The 20,811-nt window shown below is 44.8% G+C and overlaps 1 protein-coding gene across 3 annotated transcripts in view; it reads left to right on the top strand.

The window, feature by feature from the left end:
• The window catches only part of CDK13 (cyclin dependent kinase 13), a 2,153,482-nt gene that overhangs the window by 258,398 nt on the left and 1,874,273 nt on the right, over positions 1-20,811 (top strand). For 2 of the 3 annotated variants that reach the window (XM_044064803.1, XM_044064806.1), the window contains exon 3: positions 843-947. In XM_044064803.1, coding sequence (XP_043920738.1) covers positions 843-947 — 105 coding nt within the window. The remainder of the gene's footprint in view (positions 1-842; positions 948-20,811) is intronic. The other variant, XM_044064804.1, reaches the window with a different exon arrangement.

Consider the following 20,811-nt stretch of genomic DNA (forward strand, 5'->3'; position numbering starts at 1 on the left):
ACATACGTGTTAAGTATGTGGGAGTAAAGTTACTGCGCTCAACAGTCCTACTTCACAACTGATTTATAAAGTCTCTTGAAGGTGTACTAATTTCTGTCTGTATGGAAAGGCAATTGAAACCAGATCGCTAAAACTATAACGTGTGAAGGTTGTCCTCTCCTTTTGATACTGGCGGATACAAGAACACATGTTGGCATCCTTGAGCTTTAAAAAAAAAAAAAGAGAGGATGCTGGTGAGTGTTGTACTCTTCATTAGTGCCAGGCTTCTTGCTGATAACCATGACATTGGTGGTATCTTTTGCCTACCTGAGGAAGCTTGACAACTCTTAACCCTCTCCTTTCATGGTTTTATTTCCTCAGCATCTGTTTGTCTACAGTGCAACACTGTGCAAGTTATTTAACCAGACAGTCCTACAGTGCATCTGAGAAATTTGGCTAGCTCATCAGTGGTCTCCTGGATCACATGTCCAGTAACTATCCATTGACTGACATCTGTCTGGGACTTGATCCCATTCAGGATGTGAATGCATTCCAGCAATAATCATACTGTTTTTGAACATCTGTGGTTATAACGAGTATTCTTGTACAGCCGCACTTTTCATTCATAATTTTTTCCGTTGTGATTTATTTATTCTGTCGAAGTGATTCTGTTAATATTTTTTTGTGAATGTCATATTTGCTTATGGCTCAAAGGAGTCAAACTTCGGTCAGTTCACTTAACTTGTAACCGTAGAGTTAAAAAGAAGTTACATTTTTGAATATCTGTAATTGTATCGTAATATAAATGAATTCCATGTGACCTTGTTTAATATCATTTCTTTGTTTGTTATGGTTATCTCCAGCCTTCAAGATGGACACGATCTGTTACCCGCAGCTTCGACAAGAGGACACATGCAACACGGATCAAGCACAGACATGACTCAGCTCTGCAGCCTTCTCCTGTGTGTGTGTGTATTCGTTCCCCCTTTCCTTCATCATTTTCTTAAGTTTTTAATTCCATTATTTTTGTGTATGTTGTGTTTGTCTTAGTGGTGTCTCAGTAATAATGATACTGTTATGGTTTGTTGGAAGTGCACAGAGAAACCAGAATCTTTCAGTGGTTAGTCCTGCAGGTTTGCTGTTGCAGTTGTTGAGCCATATGCTTCAGTGTAATTGGGTTTATTATTGGGAGTCTTCCTGAATGGGGTTGGCTGTTGAGATTTCCTCTCTTAAATTCCCTCAACATTTTCTCCCTTGTTTATCTTCAATTCTTGTGATGTATGTCTCTTGCTGGTGTATGCTATGATGTCTCACACACAATTAGGGGGATGCTATTAGTCTCGGCAGCCTCCATTTGTTTTCTGTCACTCGGACATTTTGGGTGGCAGCTCTGACTGTAGCTGAGGAACATTTTGTGCTTAGTTTGTAAAAATACGTGCTAAGACCCCCTCCCCCCATCTGTTATTGCCTAGAGAAGGAACGTGAAATTGCTAGCAATTCAGCCTCCATCCTATAAATGCAGGGAGGGTTAAAGTTTAGGCCTACATTAAAATTTTTACAGATGTCAGCATTTTAATGCCCAGTACAGGGATCAGTAAGAACATGAAAAGGTAAAAAAAAAAAAAATAGGACAAACATTAGTCACAGCCGCCTTTGAGGTAACCTCACTGGTCTATTGTGACATCAGATGTCCCTTAACTAGCAAGGGATCAGGTTTGCTTCCATTTTCTGCTTGTGCAGATAGCAGGCTGCCTATGAGAAATGCACCCCAGTAACACCTTAAATTTGCTTGTCCTTGTGTATATATGTGTCACCTGTCTGCTAGTTGAATGAATGCAGCCGACCTAAGACTCCTGTCTCTTGAGTTCACCTGCAGGTATGCTCAGAATTTTGGGCTGTTTTCCTTCTGGAGTTCCCCTTAATTCATCAGGGACTCAGTAGTCCAGAGTTAAACTCTTCCTTTAGGTTTCACAGGGTAGGCCATTCACAACAGAGAACTGTTTTGACTTGTGGTGGTACGTGTTGCCATGGAAGCAGGAGCACAACTTTAGAGCACAAGAACTTATGCTCATGTCAGGCTTGAGTAGGTCCTTTTAACCTCATGGCCCTGTCAACTGACCTCATGGCCTCACTTATTGCACACACATTATCTTGGTCCTTGTGGAGCTGTGCTTTGGAGACTACCCCCCCCCCCCATTTTTCTCTAAAATGGGGACGTGGGTATCCACAGGCCCCTAATTCGGTGATTGATGAGGACAGTGAGATATCCCTAAGAGCCCAGTGATGATCTTTTTTCTTTGAGGAATATTCAGGCTAATAATGGCAGTATGGACTGGCTTGTGGCTCGTTTTGCTTACCCATAAGAAGTGTCTGAATGAGTATTTGCAGAAAAATACCATCATTAAATGATTCCCACCATTGTGCCTCTGTTTGAGGAAGTTAGTTTTGCAACCTGTAAGCTTCCATTTACCACTCCTTTTCCACAATATGAGTGTGCTTTTTATGTAGCCCCCATTGTGATCTTTCTGATCGTGTAGAGATCCTGAAAAGCTTGGTACTTTGCTACGTTTAATGTTTGATAAGGTGTGTAAAATTTTAGACACAGTGGGCAAGAGGGTGTTTTCCTCTGCTAGAGTGAAACTTTGATCTGTTACCTGTTTATCTCATTGATCTAGATCACAGTCTTTCCTTTTAGACTGGACACAGGAAAGTCTTTCAATTCTGGTTGAGTGTGAGATCGGAGGTGAGCTAGTTGACAACTTTATTACTGATGCTTCAGTGGGCTTCATTGTGACCCACTTCAGTTTTGACTTTGCCATTGCTAAGACAGCAGGTGTGGTTATGTATTTTTTTTTTCTACAAGTGAACTTTCTCTCCTTACCTGCTAACCATTAGCCTTCCCTCAAGTGAATTGGACCCAATTTTCCCCAAGTACATTTGCTTATCAGACACAAGTGGCAGGGCAGAAGCTGACTAGAGAGCCTTAATTCCAGATAGCCTTTGAGGCTGTTTGATACTCTGGGCTGCATTTCCCTTCAGCATTCTTCAGGGTCAGGAAGGAGCCCTCTTCTAGCAGTTTGAAGACCTGGCCTTCACTCCATCCTCCCTCATAGTGACACTTTTTTATAGGTAGACCCTATTTGCTCTCTTCCCCCCAAACATGAGAGAGCTCAGCATTTTCTCTTCTGTTTTGTTGTATCAGACAGGTGCAGTGAAGGAGGAATTTTATGGTAATGTTACTCCATCCTTCGCCTATTTGTCTGTACTGCTTCCACAGTGCTGCTCACATGGCTCATGCACTTTGAACACTTGAATTTGTGTTCATCTACTATAGAGATATAAACAGCTTAGTGACTGTAGATAACTTGAGTCTTCTATTGCATGATGAGCACTTGGCTGTACTAGCTACTAGTCATTTAGCATTTCCAGTGAAGAATTGTAGGTCTCTAACATGAATCCCCATTCACCCCATTTTCAGGCTGGCTGTTGGGTATCCAGATTTTTCCATACCTGGATGACCTGCTCTTACAGGCTCCAACCCCTCACACTCTCTTCCAAAATCTGGAGGCCACCATTTCCTTCCTTGTAAAACTGTGATTCACCATCATCTTCAGGAAGTCAGTCCTCACCCCTTCATAGGACCATATTTTCCTGGGTTGTCAAGTCCAGACAGACATGAAAGTGTCACTTCTACCTCAAAAGGGGCAGGACCTTCTTTCACTCCCTTCTCCCCTTGACTCGCATCATGATCAGGGAGTTTCTCAGGCTGCTGGGATTCATGGCTTCAACCATTCCCATGGTGCCAATGGCAAGACTGAACATGAGGAAATTCCACTGGTTCTGCAGATCTGGGTAGACAAAGCATTCTCGCCCAGTGGAGTACAAAGTCCCCATCATTCCTCGACTAAGGAGAGAACTGCTCTGATAGATCCAACAGATAGCCCTAAAACCAGAGTGACCCCAGTCTTAGAACTGTACACAGATGCATCAGACGTGGGCTGGGGTCAGCCTTGGGCATATTTACAGATGTTCCTCGTGTTTCACTGTTGCAGTCATCACATTCGGGTTATCTGCTTGGAGTAGCCCTCAGTCGGCCTGATTATCAAAGTCTTGGGTCCTGCGTTGGTTGCTGTCTCATCTTCCATGACGTCAGTTAGTCAGGGGTATAAAGCATGCAGCTGATGCCATTACACCAGTCTTTCTTGCCGTGCGGTGCCTGAAGCAAAAGCAGTTCGCAAGTGCCGGTCATCCGACTCCTGAAATTTTCGTTTTCGAGTTTCAGAACCGAAGTCTTCAACTAAAGCTAAGTACCCCATTGGGGAAACTTTTTCTTGCTCTAAATTGATGTCAGTAAAAGTCAATAATTGTATTTCTTGTGGAAAGCAAATACCTCATAAAGATTTTCATTCGTACTGTATTCCTTGCCTAGGCCCTGACCACGACGTACCTCGCTGTCGGTTTTGTGCCTTATTTATACAATGAACTGTTCGTCGTCTGTATATTTACGCTTCTAAATATTTTGGTACTCTGTTCAATTACCCTGATATGGCTTCGGTAAGCCACCCGACTACCGACATTCTGAAAAACACAAAGATAAAGACAGAAACAGGCCGCCTAGGTCCAAAGCTGCCAACGACGCTTCTCCTAAGCTAGTCGCCAGTTCGCCGGTACTCAGTGAGGTGCTTTCGCAGCCCCTGATGCCCACTACTTCAGAATCGCAGGCCTCTGCTGAGACCCATTCGGAGTCCGGTATGCCGCGAGATGCTTCAACTGTGGAACCTGCGGATGTCTCTACCTTGGATAGGTCCAGAGCCGCTGTGCAGGCACCGGCTTCTGAGGGTATATTCAGGCCTACTGACTTGCATATTAAACCAATGCCATCTTCTTCTTCAAGGCCTAAAACTAGATCCATGCCTAGAAAACCGATGCCCAGACCGCATGGTCAGGCCTCTATGCCTAAAAAACAAATGAGAATGGCTGAAGACCTTTTTACTTTAGTCAGGGGAAGCCAACCTTCCCCGTCTAAGAGACCTATGACTGAATTTGCTTATGATTCTTCTGATCAGTATTCTGAAATTTCTGTTTCCTCTGATGACCAGGATTTACCCTTATCTACCTATGAGGATTCTGATGCAGAGGACTATGTTCCCTCTGCTTCCCTTCCAGAGGATTTCTCTTTTGATGAAACCTTGCATACACTTAGGAAGCATTTTCACTGGGAAAGCCAGGATTACTCTGATTCTAAAAAGAGGCTTAGAGATTTCTTACTCCTGCCCCCAACACAGGCCTTTAACTATCCCCCCAGTACTGGACATTGTTGTTGATGATGTCTTTTCGGAATATAGCTTGGCCCCTGACTCTTTACCTTTTGCTCCCAGAAAACCAGATAGATATTACAGGGTTCCTGATTCACAATTTCCTCTCTAAAAAAATCCTAATGCGGATCCTGATACCATTTCACAGGGACCCAAGGGCATTAAGGCTACTTCTGCCAAAAATCCTACAACTTCTGATAGAGATTCCAGGGCGCTGGATAGATGGGGTAAGAAGGTACACACTTATGCAACTTTGGCCATTAGGGCCTTAAACTGCCAGTTTCATATGTATCAGCAGCATATTATTGGATTGCTTAAACAGAAAGTTATGTTGATTCCTGACTGTGCTGAAAATAAGGATTTACAGGATTTAATGCATTCTGCTGAACAAGTTGAAAACATACTTGTGTGGTTTTGATTCACTAGAGGCATCTTGCAGGGCTGCTGTCACTGGGTCTGTACTTAGAAGGCATGCTTGGCTTAAGGAACAATCTTTGCCAGATCATGTCAAAGCTAAATTGCTGGATGCTCCCTTAAACCAGGACTGCCTGTTTGGCAACAAAGCAGAAGTAGTACTTAAAAAGATGGAGGAAAAAGCTAAATCTATGCAAACTGTAAGATTTCCTACAAGTACAGCCTCCAAGATTTAGTAGGCATTGGCCCTCTAAGAATTGGTCCTTTCCTGCCTCTTCCAGGCCTTCTCAGTCCAAACCCAGAACCAGCAGAACACCAAGGCTTAATTCCCAAGGTACGCACAGGACTAAGTAGTAAGACTCCCCCCATGGTAAACTGTCTCAATGACTTAACTTTAAAACTTCCAAGTCCTTCTCAACTGACTGCTCCTTTAGGGGGAAAGATTGCTCTGCAGGCAAAACACTGGGAACTCATTACCCAGGACAAATGGGTTTTAAATATAGTTTCCCAAGGATACAGATTCCACTTCCACACCTTACCAACTCCAAACGGTTGGCCAGATCTACCCCTAAATCAATGGGCAGTGGCTCAAAAGCAAGTTCTCTCTCTCTTAAGTATAAGGGCTATTCAAACTGTCCCAGAAGAGGAAAGGGGACAAGGTTTTGGTTTCTACTCACGACTTTTCCTGGTGCTCAAAAAAAACAACTCCTGGCCTCCTATCCTGGATCTCTCTATCCTAAATACTTTTTTGGTGATACCAAAATTCAAGATGCTAACTCTTCACCAGTTGCTTCCTATGAAAACAAGGATGCTTGGTTGGCAACACTGGATTTAAGGAAGCCTACCTGCACATTCCAATCAGGGAATCTTGCAGAAGATACCTACGCTTCAAAGCAGGCTTCATGCACTATCAGGTCTCTGCACTGCCCTTTGGCTTATCTACTGCATCCAGGGTATTCACAAAGTGCCTAGCTCCAGTCATTGCATTTTGCAGGCAAAGAAATATTCAAATATACCCATACCTGGACGATTATCTAATTCAGGCAGAAAGCCAGGACATACTATTGAGTCTTCTGGCATTTGTACAAAAGGTGCTAACTTCTCTGGGGTACACCACAAATGAAAAGAAATCACATCTTGTACCCTGCCAACAAATTGTATTCCTGGGAGCAAGCTTGAACACAACTTCCCAGATGGCTTTCCTCACGCCAGAGAAACAAGTTCATTTGACAGCTTACTTCAAACTAATGGCCACAAAGACCCTGCTATATCTGCAAGACGAATACTGCAAGCTTTGAGGTTCATGGCCTCCTGCAATCTCCCAATTCCATATGCAAGACTGCATATGAGGAAACTTCAGTGGAATCTAAAAAGCCTATGGTGTCAACATTCTCAGGATCTAGAAGCAGTGTCCTATCATACCTTGCCTACCATTAGAGTTCCTTGGGTCGGCAGAGGCCTGCCACCAAAACAAGGGACTGTTATTTTCTCTACCCCCTGCCGCCCAAACCATGACAGATGCATCAGACTATGCATGGGGGGGCTCACTTGGCAGGGAAGTGCATTCAGTCAAATGCACCTGCATATCAATTAAAAAGAAATGTTAGCTGTACAGAATGCTCCGACAGCCTTCAAGGACCACATTCTTCCAGGACAATTAATGGTAAAGACTTGGCTACACCACTGTTATGTGATACATACACAAGCAGGGGGGAACCCACTCATACCCTCTCAGCAGCTCTGTGGGACACAGCCTTGAGCTGCCAAGTGCACCTACAGGCTCAATTTCTGCCAGGAAAGCTAAATACACTGACATACAAACTAAGCTTAAATCTCATGGACCCACACGAGTGGAAACTGGAACCAAAGACATTCAACAAGTTGATAAACAAATGGGGGAGCCCAGAGGTAGACCTGTTTGCCACCCCCCAGAACTACCAATTGGACAAATTCTGCACAAGGACTCCCACAAACAAGCTTGGAAGGTGGGTGCCCTGTCCTTCACCTGGAAAAACCTATCAGTTTATGGCTTTCCTCCTCTGCCTCTCCTCTCCAAGGTACTACTAAAGATCAATCAGGACAAACCAAGGATGATACTGATTGCACCAGACTGGCCACGCCAACACTGGTGTACCCCCTCTTGCGTAGTGTGTCACTGCTGGCACCATGGCACCTGCCTCAGACCTCTACCCTGCTGTCCCAGCAGGAGGGCCAGATTCTGCACCCTCAGCTTCAAACCCTGAACCTGGCAGCCTGGCTAATTATCTTATCTCTCCGTTACCATCCCTCAGTAAACAAGTGTTGGATGTCATTCTGGAGGCAAGGAGGCTTAGTACTAGAAAATCCTATGCTGCAAAATGGAAAAGATTCTGTTCCTGGAACCAAACTCAGGGGATGGGCACAGCAGTGCCCAATTTACCTCAGATTTTTCAATAATTAACTGAGATGCTTCACAGGCTACCACGGTGGTGCAGTGGTTAGCATTGCCACCTCACAGCAAGAGGTTCTCTGGTTCGATCCTCGGCTGGGGTGCCTTCTGTACGGAGTCTGTATGTCCTCCCTGTGGTCGTGTGGGTTTCCTCCGGGTGCTCCGGTTTCCTCCCACAACCCAAAGACATGCTGTAGGTTGATTGGACACTCTAAATTGGCCCTAGGTGTGCGTGTGTGTGCCTTCTGTGCAAGGTTGGGCGCCGGGCTGGCAATTCAACACCGTAAAACTCCACTACCAATCATGAGCAGACAAGGTGATCCACTGTGGCGACTCCTAACCGGGAAAAAGCTGAAAGAAGAACTGAGATGCTTCACAAGGGCCTTTCCTTTTCCTCCATCAAAATTCATACCTCAGCCATTTCAGCTCATTACAACACAGAACTACCCCTCTTCTCTCATCCACTGCTCAGTCGGTTCCTCACAGGGGCCAAAAACATAAGACCACCTGGGAGAGCCCCAACTCCAGCCTGGGACCTTAACGTTGTATTGGAAAAATTCACTCTACCTCCTTTTGAGCCAGCTGCAAATGCAGAGTTAAAATTCCTTTCTTGGAAAACAGCATTCCTTTTAGCCATCACTTCAGCAAGAAGGGTGTCTGAATTACAGGCCCTTATGGCAGTGGAGCCTTTCATTATCTTTCATGTGGACAGGGTGTCCCTCAGGACCAGTCCCTCCTTCATGCCCAATGTAGTATCCAGTGTGGCTCTTAATCAGTTCATTCATTTGCCAACCTTCTTTTCTAATCCACAGAACAAAAGGGAACAGATACTGCACTCCTTAGATGTGCACAGACAACTTAGATTTTACTTGGACAGGACTAAACCTTTCAGGAAATCTGAACAGCTGCTGGTGGCATTTGCTGCAGGGGCAGAGGAGAAGGCCATTTCAAAGCAAACCATTTCTAAATGGATATGCCATTGCATTAATTTCTGCTATAAACACCATGGAAAACATATCCCACAGGGGATAAGACCACATTCAACCAGGGCTGCATCTACCTTTACAACCTTTCTCTGAGGTGTCCCTACCAGGGACATCCTAGAAGCTGCTACCTGGAGTTCTGTACATACATTCACCAAGCATTGCCATTTGCCAATTTTCTCTAAATCCAGAGCTGGCTTTGCCACTGCAGTCTTGCAGGGCTTTATAGCTGGTCCTAATGCTAATTTCCTCCTCCCGCCTTAGCTTTGACAATCTACCCAAATGTGATGACTGCAGCAGGGAAACACGAAGAACATAGTACAGTTGCGTACACTTACCATAAATGTAGATGATTGAGTGTATTCACTGTTGCAGTCCTGGTTACTCTCCCTCCAGCCCCCTGACTTCTTTTGGCTATACCTCTATTCCTTTTTATTATGCTTAAAGCTTTTTGGTGTATTTGCTTTGTTGTTGTAGGTGTAACCTTGTGTATATATATATATATATATTGAATTGCTTCTCATTAGGGGGGCACCTGACATCTGGGGCAAGAAAAACTGATGTAATGGCGTCTGCTGCATGCTTTATACCCCTGACTACCTGACGTCATGGAAGATGAGACAGCAACTACGATATAAACTACGACGGAAACTACGATCCCTCAAAAAATCATCTAAGGCCAACTTGGAAAGAAAAATTGCACAAGACACTAAAGATAATCACAAGGCCTTTAGTTATGTCAGAAACCTGGGAGGCAACTCCCAGATATGCTCTGAGTTAGTGCAAAATGACAAAAAATACACTGAACCCACAGACATTGCCAACATCCTGGCAGAAAGGTTCAGTGCAAACTTCTCCCCCCCCCGCAAAAAGAGCAAATGTCTATCCCAACAGAGTGTAGCCTTCCTGAGATCACAGATGCACAGGTGAGAGCTGCCCTCTCCAAAGCAAAAAACACAGCATCAATGGGACCAGACGGTGTCCCGGGCTGAGTCGTACATGAGCTCCAAGAAGAACTAAATCCTCATATAAAGTCACTGTTCAGTCTCAGCCTTACTACAGGATATGTACCCAAGGAATGGTGTACAGCAACAGTGGTCCCATTCCACAAAGGTGGTGCCACAGCAGACCCTGGAAACTATCGCCCTATAAGCCTGACTAGCCTGGTCTGCAAAGCATGGAGCATGTCATCATGGAAATCATAAACAAAGACATTGGGAACCTCCAGACACTGGATCCTACCCAATTCGGTTTTGTTAAGGGCAGATCTTGCCTCTTGAACCTGGTCGACTTCTTTGAAACCGTTACCAAAGCCATAGATGAAGGGAAGGTAGTCCACACAGCCTACCTGGACCTCGCAAAAGCCTTCGACACATTACCCCACTCGGGCATCATAAATAAGCTCACCAGCTTAAATATCAACCCCTATTTCACAAGATGGGTTGCAAACTGGCTCAGGGATAGAACCCACATGGTCAGAATAGCAGGTGCCATGTCAGACTCTAAACCAGTTACATGTGGCGTCCCACAAGGCTCAGTCCTGGGACCTCTCTTGTACGGTATATATTTCTCCGAGGTATAAGCTAGCACGGCTGGACTGTGGCTTACCAAGTTCGCAGATGACTGCAAACTGGGTGCCGTAATCGACTCTCCGGCTGACACAAGCATCCTCCAAAAGGGTCTCACAGAGATGGATAACTGGTGCCAGAGCCATGGCCTAAAGCTAAATGCCAAAAAGTGCATAGTCGTCCCCTTTGGGAAAAACAAAGTGCCCACAAATTATCACATAGGTGGTAAGCCATTAAGTACGGAAGAAGTAATTAGGGACTTGGGGACCCAAATAGATAGCAATCTCTCCTTTGACAGTCACGTTGCCAAAGTGGTTAGAAAGACCTTCTCTGTAGCCCACCTTATCACGAAAGGGTTCACATCTAGATCAAGAGAGGCCATTGTGCCCCTCTACTCATCAGGCCCATAATTGAGTACAATGCCCCATTTGGGATGTACCTTACCCGACACCTGCAGCAACTGGAAAGACCCTGAAAGTATCTCACCAAGAGGATCAAGGGGCTCAAACAGATGCCCTATGCAGCTCGGCTAAAGAAACTCCAGCTCTACTCAGTTGCGTACCGCCTACTCAGAGGCGATCTGTGTCTGACATATAAAGCCATGTCCAACCCAGAATTAATGGACATGCTTCACTTCAGGAAATCCAAATCCCTTAGAGCTACACGCTCCAGGGACTTGAACCTCAGCACAGAAATAAATAGGACATGCTGGAGGGACAGATTCATATCCCAGCAGCTCCCCTCACTCTGGAACAAAATCCCAATCCATGTTAGGCAGAGCCCCTCACTGACCCTCTTCAAGAGAAATCTTGACGAGTGGATGGGAGATCGTAAGTTTACCCCTGGGATCTCTTCTGTGTCCCTGCTTGACAGAGGGTACAGTAAACTAACCTTAAAATGGCTACCTTCTGTGACCTACTATACAGAGGCACAGTCAAATAATCTAAAAGGGTGGCGAAAGCCAAACACACTCTGGCTAGGCTTATAAATGCCCTAGGGCAGATAGCCTAGTATCAGCCTATGAACCGACGCAAGACCCAAGACTTTGATAATCAGGCTGACTGCGGGCTACTTCAAGTAGATAATCAGGCCAATTGAGGGCTACTTCAAGTAGATAACCCAAATGTGATGACTACAACAGTGAATACACTCGAACATCTACATTTTATGGTAAGTGTACACAACTGTACTTTCAGGGAGTTTGGTCTCCCTTTCAGAGAACAGAACATACTGACATCAAAGAAATGCAAGCATTGCTCCTAGCTCTACAAACATTTCACCATCTTCTTTGCCCAGGCCCTCACAAACTGTTCACAGACAACATGAAAGTCGTTTGGTATGTGAACAAGCAGAGGGGACCAGATCCTGTCTCCTTTGCACGTAGACTCTCCTGGTATGGGAATTTCTTTCCCAGTACCATATGATTGTTCAGGCAGTCTTACATTCCCTCCAAATGGAACCTTGTGGCAGACTTTCGATGCAGGTCCTTGACTCAATCCCACGAGTGGTTTCTTCACAGGGATGTGTTCATGAACTTAGTCCATCAGCGGGCTATTCCTCAAGTAGGTTTATTTGCCTCCCTTCCGAACAGACAATTTCTAAAATTTTGTGCCAGAGTCCTAAGTCCTCTGGTTTGGAAAGCAGGCACCCTATCCTTTTCTTGGAAGGGGATGTTTCTGTATGCATTCCCTCCCTTTCCTGTTTTCACAAAGGTTATGTTCAGGATTTGACAGGACAAACCAGAAATCTTGCTGGTTACTCCCTTTTGGCCAAGACAGCTCTGATTACCCCTTCTTCTGCTTTTAGCCAAGGGCCCATCACCACAAGTTACCCACAGAGTGGACCTTCTCACACAAAACAAAGGATCCCTGATACATCCACACCTGTGAAAGCTACAGCTGACACACTGGGTGATAGGATTCAAATTCCTTTCAGACACCTATTCTCTGAGGACATGCTCAGGGTTTTGCAAACCCAGTACTAGAAAAGTCTTACGTTTCCAAATGGAAAAGATTTTCACTCTGGTGTTTCTTTAAGAACAAGACCCACTGACAGTGGGATTTCCCAGTGATTTTTGTCTTATTTGTGTGAATTGCTGTGTCTCCCCCTTAGTATCCAGATTTGACGTGAAACAATTTCTTAAGGGTGTCCTTCATATTAGGCCTCTCAGGAAACCTATTCCTTCTCCTTGGGACCCTAATTTTGTTTTAGAAAAATTGACCCTGGCCCCTTTTGAGCCAGCATCTTCGGCCTCCCTAAAACATTGCTCTTGGAAAACTGTTTTATTAATGGCCTTGACTTCAGCTAGAAGGGTGTTGGAGCTGTAAGCTGTTATGGCTTCACTCCCCTCCCCTTTCTTGGTCTTCCATAAGGGCAGGGTATCCCTGAGAAGAAATCCTTTGTTTATGCCAAAAGTGGTTAATGAGTTATCCCTTTACCATTCCATTCAGCTACCCACTTTTTCCTTCTTCCAGAAACCACAGTGAGAAGGTACTGCAGATGTCCTTCAAGGATGCATCTGCAGTCCTTACAAATGGGTTGTCCTGTCGTCAGGCAGTCCTTCGGTCGGCCGGATTCCAAAGTCTGGGTCTGGCCTCGGCTGGTGTCGCACTTCACCCGACGTCATAGCTGCAGTTATTCGGGTATAAAGGCATCAGCCGACGCCATTTTCCTCAGTCTTTCTTGCCGCGTGGCGCCCGAAGCAGAAGCTGTTCGCAAGTGCCGGTGGGTCAGATCCAGAGATTACTACTACCGAATACTACCAAGACTTCTAAAAGCTAAGTACCCCGTTGGGGACTCTTTCTTGCCTCAGCCGATGTCAGAAAAAGTGAATAACTGTTTAACTTGTGGGAAGCAAATACCTCATATAGATTTCCACTCTTACTGCTTACCTTGTTTAGGCCCAGACCACGACGTAGCAGCTTGTCTAGCCTGTGGTTCTTTTAACCGACGAACGCTTAGACGTCTGTCGGAATTTGCTGAACAGTTTTTCGGCTCTGATTTTGCTTATATTATGCCGTCGGATCCTCCGACTTCACAAATATCCAAAAAAACGCAAGGAAAAGCACCGACACTCGCGGTCTGCGGTTTCGGCCGAAACCGCGGTTAAGCCAACCGCGAGTGTCTCTGTTTCGGCTGAAACCGAGCAAGCGGTTCTTCCTTCAGCCGAAAACATGCCTTCTACCGAGGCCTCTTCTAACCTGGTGGAATCGGCTTCTGAAATCCAACCTGCAGTTGCGGTTTCTCAGGAATTATCTGACACTATTCCCTTGGATATTTCCACCCCTGCACGTGGAGCTGCTAGGCCTTTGCCAGGGCTAAAGCAGCTAAAACTACAAAAACTGTGCCTGTTAAGACCCCCTCTCACAGGCCCAGCTCCAGTACCCAAATGCTTTCTCTAGCAGAGGCTCTAATTTCTTTAATCCGGGGATCCCAGACTCATCCAGACAGGGTCTCTCATCCACCTCCAGAGAAGAGACCTAGAGCAGAGCCCCCTGAGCCAGTGTCCACGGATGATTCTTCTGATGATACAGATAATACAGACCCTCCAGAGGCTCATTATTCTCCTTACGAAGACTCTGATGCTGAAGAGTCCATTCCTTCTGCCTCTCCACCTGAGGAATTTTCCTTTGGGGAAACCTTACATGCTATGAGAGAACAATTTCAGTGGCAGGGCCAAGATTTCTCAGACTCCAGGAAAAGGCTTAGAACCTTTCTGCACTTACCACAACATAGGCCTTTAGCTATTCCTCCAGTTCTTTCTGTTGTAGATGATGCATTTAATGATGCTTGTACTGCTCCTGATTCATTACCTCCGGCCCCTGCTAAGCCCGATAGGTTCTACAGGGTCCCGGACACACATCACCATCTATACAAGGCTCCTTTTGCAGATCCCGAGACTATCTCCCAGGGACCTAAAGCTGTAGCAACTACCTCTACTAAAAATCCCCTGCCCTCTGAAAGGGAATCCAGGTCCTTAGAGAGATGGGGTAAAAAAGTTTACACTTCTGCTACTCTGTCAGCTAGGGCCTTGAACTGTCAATTTCATATGATCCAATATCAAGAATTTATGCTAGACCAGTTAACTAAAAAACTGTCCTCTGATGAACCTTTTGATAAGAAGTATGTTCAGGAAATGGTACATAACATTCAGCAAGTTAGTAACCATTCTTTAAAATGCGGCTATGATGCACTGGAGGCTTCCTTTAGATCAGCCATGACTGGCACAGTTATCAGAAGGCATGCATGGTTGAAAGAGCAGGCCTTACCGGACCATGTCAAATCAAAACTTTTAGATGCTCCCATGGACAAGGCCAATTTATTTGGTTCTCCTGCACAACAGATACTGAAGAAGATGGAAGAGAAGGCAAAATCTGTACAAACAGTGAAAGATTTCTTACAGGTACAGCCAAGGTTTAGCAGGAATTGGCCTCCAAAACTGGTCCTTTCCAGACTCCTCTAAAGCACAGAGAGGCAGGAATAGGCGTTCAAGAGGCAGAAACCAATCCAGGGGTGCCTACAGGGGACGCCAGTGGCAGGGTAACAACCAGCGAGGCACAGACGCAGCCACCACCACTGCAACAGGACAATCACAGTGACTTGGCTCTGGCACCGCCTACCAGGGAACAACTAGAAGCACCCTTAGGTGGAAAACTAGCTTTATTTTCAAAAAACTGGCATTACATCACAAGGGACAAGTGGATTTTGCAAACTATACACCAATGTTACAGGTTTCATTTCCATACTCTACCAGGAAAGAGAGGAATGCCAAACCTACCTCCGAATCAAAAGGTAGAAGCTCTAAAACAAGTAAACCAACTATTAAAGATGAGAGCTGTGGAAAAGGTACCATCTATGGAACAAGGAAAGGGATTTTACTCCAGACTCTTCCTGGTACCAAGAAAGGAGAGCAAATGGAGGCCTATTCTCAACCTGTCCGCATTAAACACATTCCTCATTGTTCCAAAATTCAAAATGCTGAGACTCTACAGCAGCTTCTTCCCATGCTGGGCAAGGAGTCTTGGCTGGTAACTCTAGATCTCAAGGAGGCATACCTGCACGTCTCCATACGACCAATTTGCAGAAGATACCTCAGATTTCTTGCAGGATCAGAGCATTAGCAATTCTCAGCATTGCCCTTTGGCTTATCTACTGCGCCCAGAGTGTTCACGAAATGCCTGGCATCAGTAATTGCGCATTGCAGGCTCCAGGGAATCCAAATTTTCCCCTACCTGGACGACTGCCTGATACAAGCGGACAACAAAAACAAGCTCACAGTAGACTTACAAAGAGTCATTTACCTGCTACAAGGCCTGGGATATACAGTCAATATAAAAAAGTCAAGGCTGATACCATCCCAAAGAATAACCTTTTTGGGTGCAGTTCTGGACACATCAAAACAAATGGCATTCCTAACTGCAGAAAAGCAAGAACAACTACCTCTACTTCTTGGCATTAACAAAGCAGAACCATCTAACAGCAAGAAAAGTACTGCAAGCCCTGGGCTTCATGGCATCCTGCATAATACTGGTCCCTCATGCCAGATTACATATGAGAAAGCTACAGTGGTACCTAAAGAATTTATGGTCTCAACACAAGCACAGCCTAGAAACCAAAATTCCAATAATACCATGCCTGAAGCAAGAGTTCCTATGGTGGGCACAGGCCTGTCAATCAAACACAGGATTGGCCTTCTTCAGCATTCAACCAAGCCAAACCATCACAACGGACGCCTCAGACCTCGGTTGGGGGGCCCACATGCTGGACAAGTGCATACAAGGCTTATGGACTCAAGACCAGCTGCACCTGCACATAAATCTAAAGGAAATGCTGGCAGTAAAACTGGCAATCCAGGCATTCAGACCATTTCTCAGAGAAGGCCAATTGATGATAAGGACAGACAACACCACAGTTATGTGGTACATCAACAAACAGGGAGGCACACATTCATACCCTCTATGCCGGATGACACTGGACCTATGGAATGTGGCTCTGAGCTACAACATTCAGCTACAAGCAATTTTTGTACCGGGAAAAGAAAACATTCTAGCAGACATCCTAAGCAGGACTTCCATGGATGCCCACGAATGGATGCTGCATCCGGACATCTTCAAAGAAATTACAAAGAAATGGGGACTGCCAGAAATAGACTTGTTTGCATCCCCACGCAATCATCAGCTAAAGAAATTCTGCACAAGGACGTACCACCCATTTGCTTGGAAGGTGGACTTCCTATCTTTCAGTTGGAAAAGCCTGACAGCATATGCATTCCCACCACTTCCTTTGATGCACAAAGTGCTATTGAAAATCAAAGAGGACCGTCCAAGGATCATTCTGATAGCTCCAGACTGGCCAAGGCAACATTGGTACCCATTACTAAGGAGCATGTCTCGGGAACAAATATGGGCTCTACCCCTAGTTCCGCTGCTGTTAACACAGAACAACTACAACATCCTGCATCCAAACCTGAAAACTCTGCAGCTGACTGCCTGGAACATTACATAAGATTAATTAACCCAAATTTATCCCAAAGGGTTAAAGATATTATCCTTGAGGCTCGCAGACCCTCAACAAGGAAAAATTATGCAGCAAAATGGAAAAGATCTCTCATTTGGAGTACTGCAAAGGGAGAAGATGTGTCACTGGTAAACATAGCCAACATCCTGGAATACTTGGCAGAGCTCTTCCACACAGGCCTGTCCTATTCTTCCATCAAGATACATGCATCAGCTATTTCGGCAGAATACAGAGTGGATCCTCCTGTCTTCTCACATCCTCTGCTCAGGCAGTTTCTAAGAGGAATTAAAAATGTAAAACCTCCTAGGAAACCACCATTGCCAGCATGGGACTTGAACTTTGTGCTAGAAAAATTGACACTTCCTCCTTTCGAACCAGAAGCAACAGCAGACTTACAATACTTATCCTGGAAGACTGCTTTCCTGCTGGCAATCACTTCAGCAAGAAGGGTATCTGAACTACAGGCTTTAATGGCAGTGCAACCCTTCCTGATCTTCCATCAAGATAGTGTCCATGAGAACAAATCCTACATTTATGCCTAAGGTGGTATCCAGAGTGTCTTTAAATCAGGCTATCCACCTACCTACATTCTTCCCCAACCCACAGAACAGGGGAGAAAGACTGTTGCATACCTTGGATGTACATAGACAGCTACGCTACTACCTGGACAGGACCAAGGGCAAAAGAACAACTGACCAGCTACTGGTAGCATATGCAACAGGAAGGGAAGGAAAAGCAATTTCAAAACAGACAATCTCCAAGTGGATAGGAAATTGCATTCGATTTTGTTACTCCTATCATGGAAAGAAAACTCCAGAGAACATCAGGCCTCACTCTACAAGGGCTACAGCCACTACCACAGCGTTCTTACGAGGAGTGGCTACCAAGGACATTATAGAGACTGCTACTTGGACCTCCGTGCATACATTTGCCAAGCATTACAATTTACCTTTATACTCTAGATCCCAAGCAGGTTTTGCCACTGCTGTTTTGCAAGGGATCCTAACTACACCATAATCTCTTCTTTCCTCCTCCCCTAGTTTGGCTATGGTATTCTACCCATTTGTAAGGACTGCAGATGCATCCTTGAAGGACACAGTACAGTTTTGTACCTACCATAAATGTAGATGTCCGATAGGAATGCATCTGCAGTCAGGATTACCCACCCACCTTCCCCTCTGTGGTACTCCTAGGGTATTTGCCCAACTTATAGCTAGCTGGGGGGGATCTATTATGGTGTATTTGTTTGTATATATGTACATACATGCTTATTTTTTGTGTTTGCTCTCTATTATTTGGAAACATTGGCATTTATCCAAATTTAGCCTTCCAAGAGGGCACCTGGCATCTGGGGCAAGAAACACTGAGGAAAATGGCGTCGGCTGATGCCTTTATACCCGAATAACTGCAGCTATGACGTCGGGTGAAGTGCGACACCAGCCGAGGCCAGACCCAGACTTTGGAATCCGGCCGACCGAAGGGCTGCCTGACGACAGGACAACCCATTTGTAAGGACTGCAGATGCATTCCTATCGGACATCTACATTTATGGTAGGTACAAAACTGTACTTTCTTAGATGTACATAGACAACTTCGAATTTATCTGGATAAGATTAAAGCTGTCAGGAAGTCTGATCAGCCATTTGTGAACTTTCACCCAGGGCTCTGGATTTACTCATTTCAAGGCAGACTATTTCTTGGATCTGTTTGTTAAACGCTGCATGGAAAGAGCGTCTCTCCATCTCTGAAGACCCATTCTGCTAGAGCTGTGGCTTCCTCTAAGGCATTCTTCAAGGGATTAGTTAACAGTGCCATCCTTGAAGCAGCCACCTGGTCTTCTATTCATACCTTTACCAAAAATTATAAACTGGATGGCATCTCCAGGTCCAGAGCCAGATTTGCTAATGCCCTTTTACGTGACTTCATTGAGAGTTCCTCTGCTCCTTCCTCCTCCCTTCCTTCTTTAGCTTTGACACTCTCCCTCAGGTTTTGAGTACTGCAACAAGTAAATAGAAGGACATAGAATAGTTGTGTAAAATCTTACCGTAACCACAGATATCATTCTCTTCACTGCTGCAGTATTCTATCCCTCCTTCCCTCCCTCCTTCCACCTGGTCTATTTTGCTTGGATGTACTCGCCATACAAATCCTTAGCCTGGCATTCCTCTTGGGGCATTCAGTTCTGAGTATGGTACGTGCCTCTGCCCGACTGGAACCTACATGCAGTGTACTGCATACCCTTGAGTAGTACAAGACTTTTGCATACTGGCCAATGTTTGAACACCTTCTGGTGGAAAATCCTTCAGGTTATGAATACTGCAGCAGTGAAGAGAAGGACATCTATGATTATGGTAAGATTTTGCACAACTTTCTTGTTTGTGTGAGTTGCTTACTCATCTTTTAAAGCTCATTTGTCAGACTTTTCTGCTTGTCTGCCTTTGTTTTCACCACTCTCCTCTAGGTTAGACGTTTAACAGTTTTTGAAAGGTGTCCTTCATATTGGGTCTCCAAAAAAGCCGATTCATCCTCCTTGGACATTAAATTTTTCTTAAAGTTAACTTGGCCACCTTTTGAACCAATTGCTTCTTTAAGCTCTACTCTGTATAGCTGGAAGACTTGTATTTTTTGTAGAGGTGATTTCTGCCAAGAGGGTCTCTGAGCTCCATGCCCTTCCAGCGGTTCAAGGTGTTCTTTAGGACCAGTCCTTTTTTATGCATAAAGTTGACAGCGACTTGTCTTTGTATCACATAATTTCATCTTCCATCATTTTTCCCTTGCCTCAAAATGGCAGTGAGAGGGTTTTACATTTTTTGGATTTGTACAGACAACTTTGATATTATTTAAATAAGACAATGGATATTAGGAAGTCTAAGCAACTTTGTTTCTTTTCCTGACAAGAAATTGGGTTTGGCTTTTTCTAAGCAAACCATCTCTTCTTGTGTTTCTAAAGCCATTTGTTTTTCTTCTTTTCATGGCAAGCAACTTCGTCTTTCTGTTTGTACTCATTCTAGCAGGGCTGTGGCCTTTTCTAGAGCTTTTTTCAAGAGTCTTAATGCTAATTCCATTTTGGAAGGTGTACTTGGTCTTATGTGCATAGTTTTACTAAGATCTACAAGCTGTATGTGTCTAGGGTTAGAGCAGGTTTTGACAAGTCCATCCTCCGTGGGTATTTTGAGTTTTTTTTTTCTGTTTCCTCCTCCTACTTTCTTACATAACTGGAGTGTTCTACCATTTGTAAGGAATACTGCAACAATGATAAGGAAGGACATAGTACCGTTGTGTAAGCACTTAATGTAACAACAGTTGGCCTACATTTCACTTTTGCAATATTTTGTCCCTCGCTTCTTCCCACTGTTCATTTTTTTCTTTGCTTTCTGGCTGAGGGGCCTTTCTCTCCTTTTTGGATGTGCAAGTTCTAGTATTTTTTCCTTTTGGCTTGCTCTGGGTCTACTGGGGTAGTTCTTTTCAGAGGATTTGGCGCTCATACATCAGTTATATTTACCTTCAGCCTAGGACACAAGACATACATCTGATGTACAGCGCTTGGAAGGGCGTAAAGCTTTCTTATGCTGGCCAGATGTATGGTTATCCTCAGCAGGCTGCCCCTT

The sequence above is a fragment of the Protopterus annectens genome, chromosome 3.part0 (genome assembly GCF_019279795.1).
Source record: "Protopterus annectens isolate FY-2018-M chromosome 3.part0, PAN1.0, whole genome shotgun sequence".
NCBI classification, from domain to species: Eukaryota; Metazoa; Chordata; order Ceratodontiformes; family Protopteridae; genus Protopterus; species Protopterus annectens.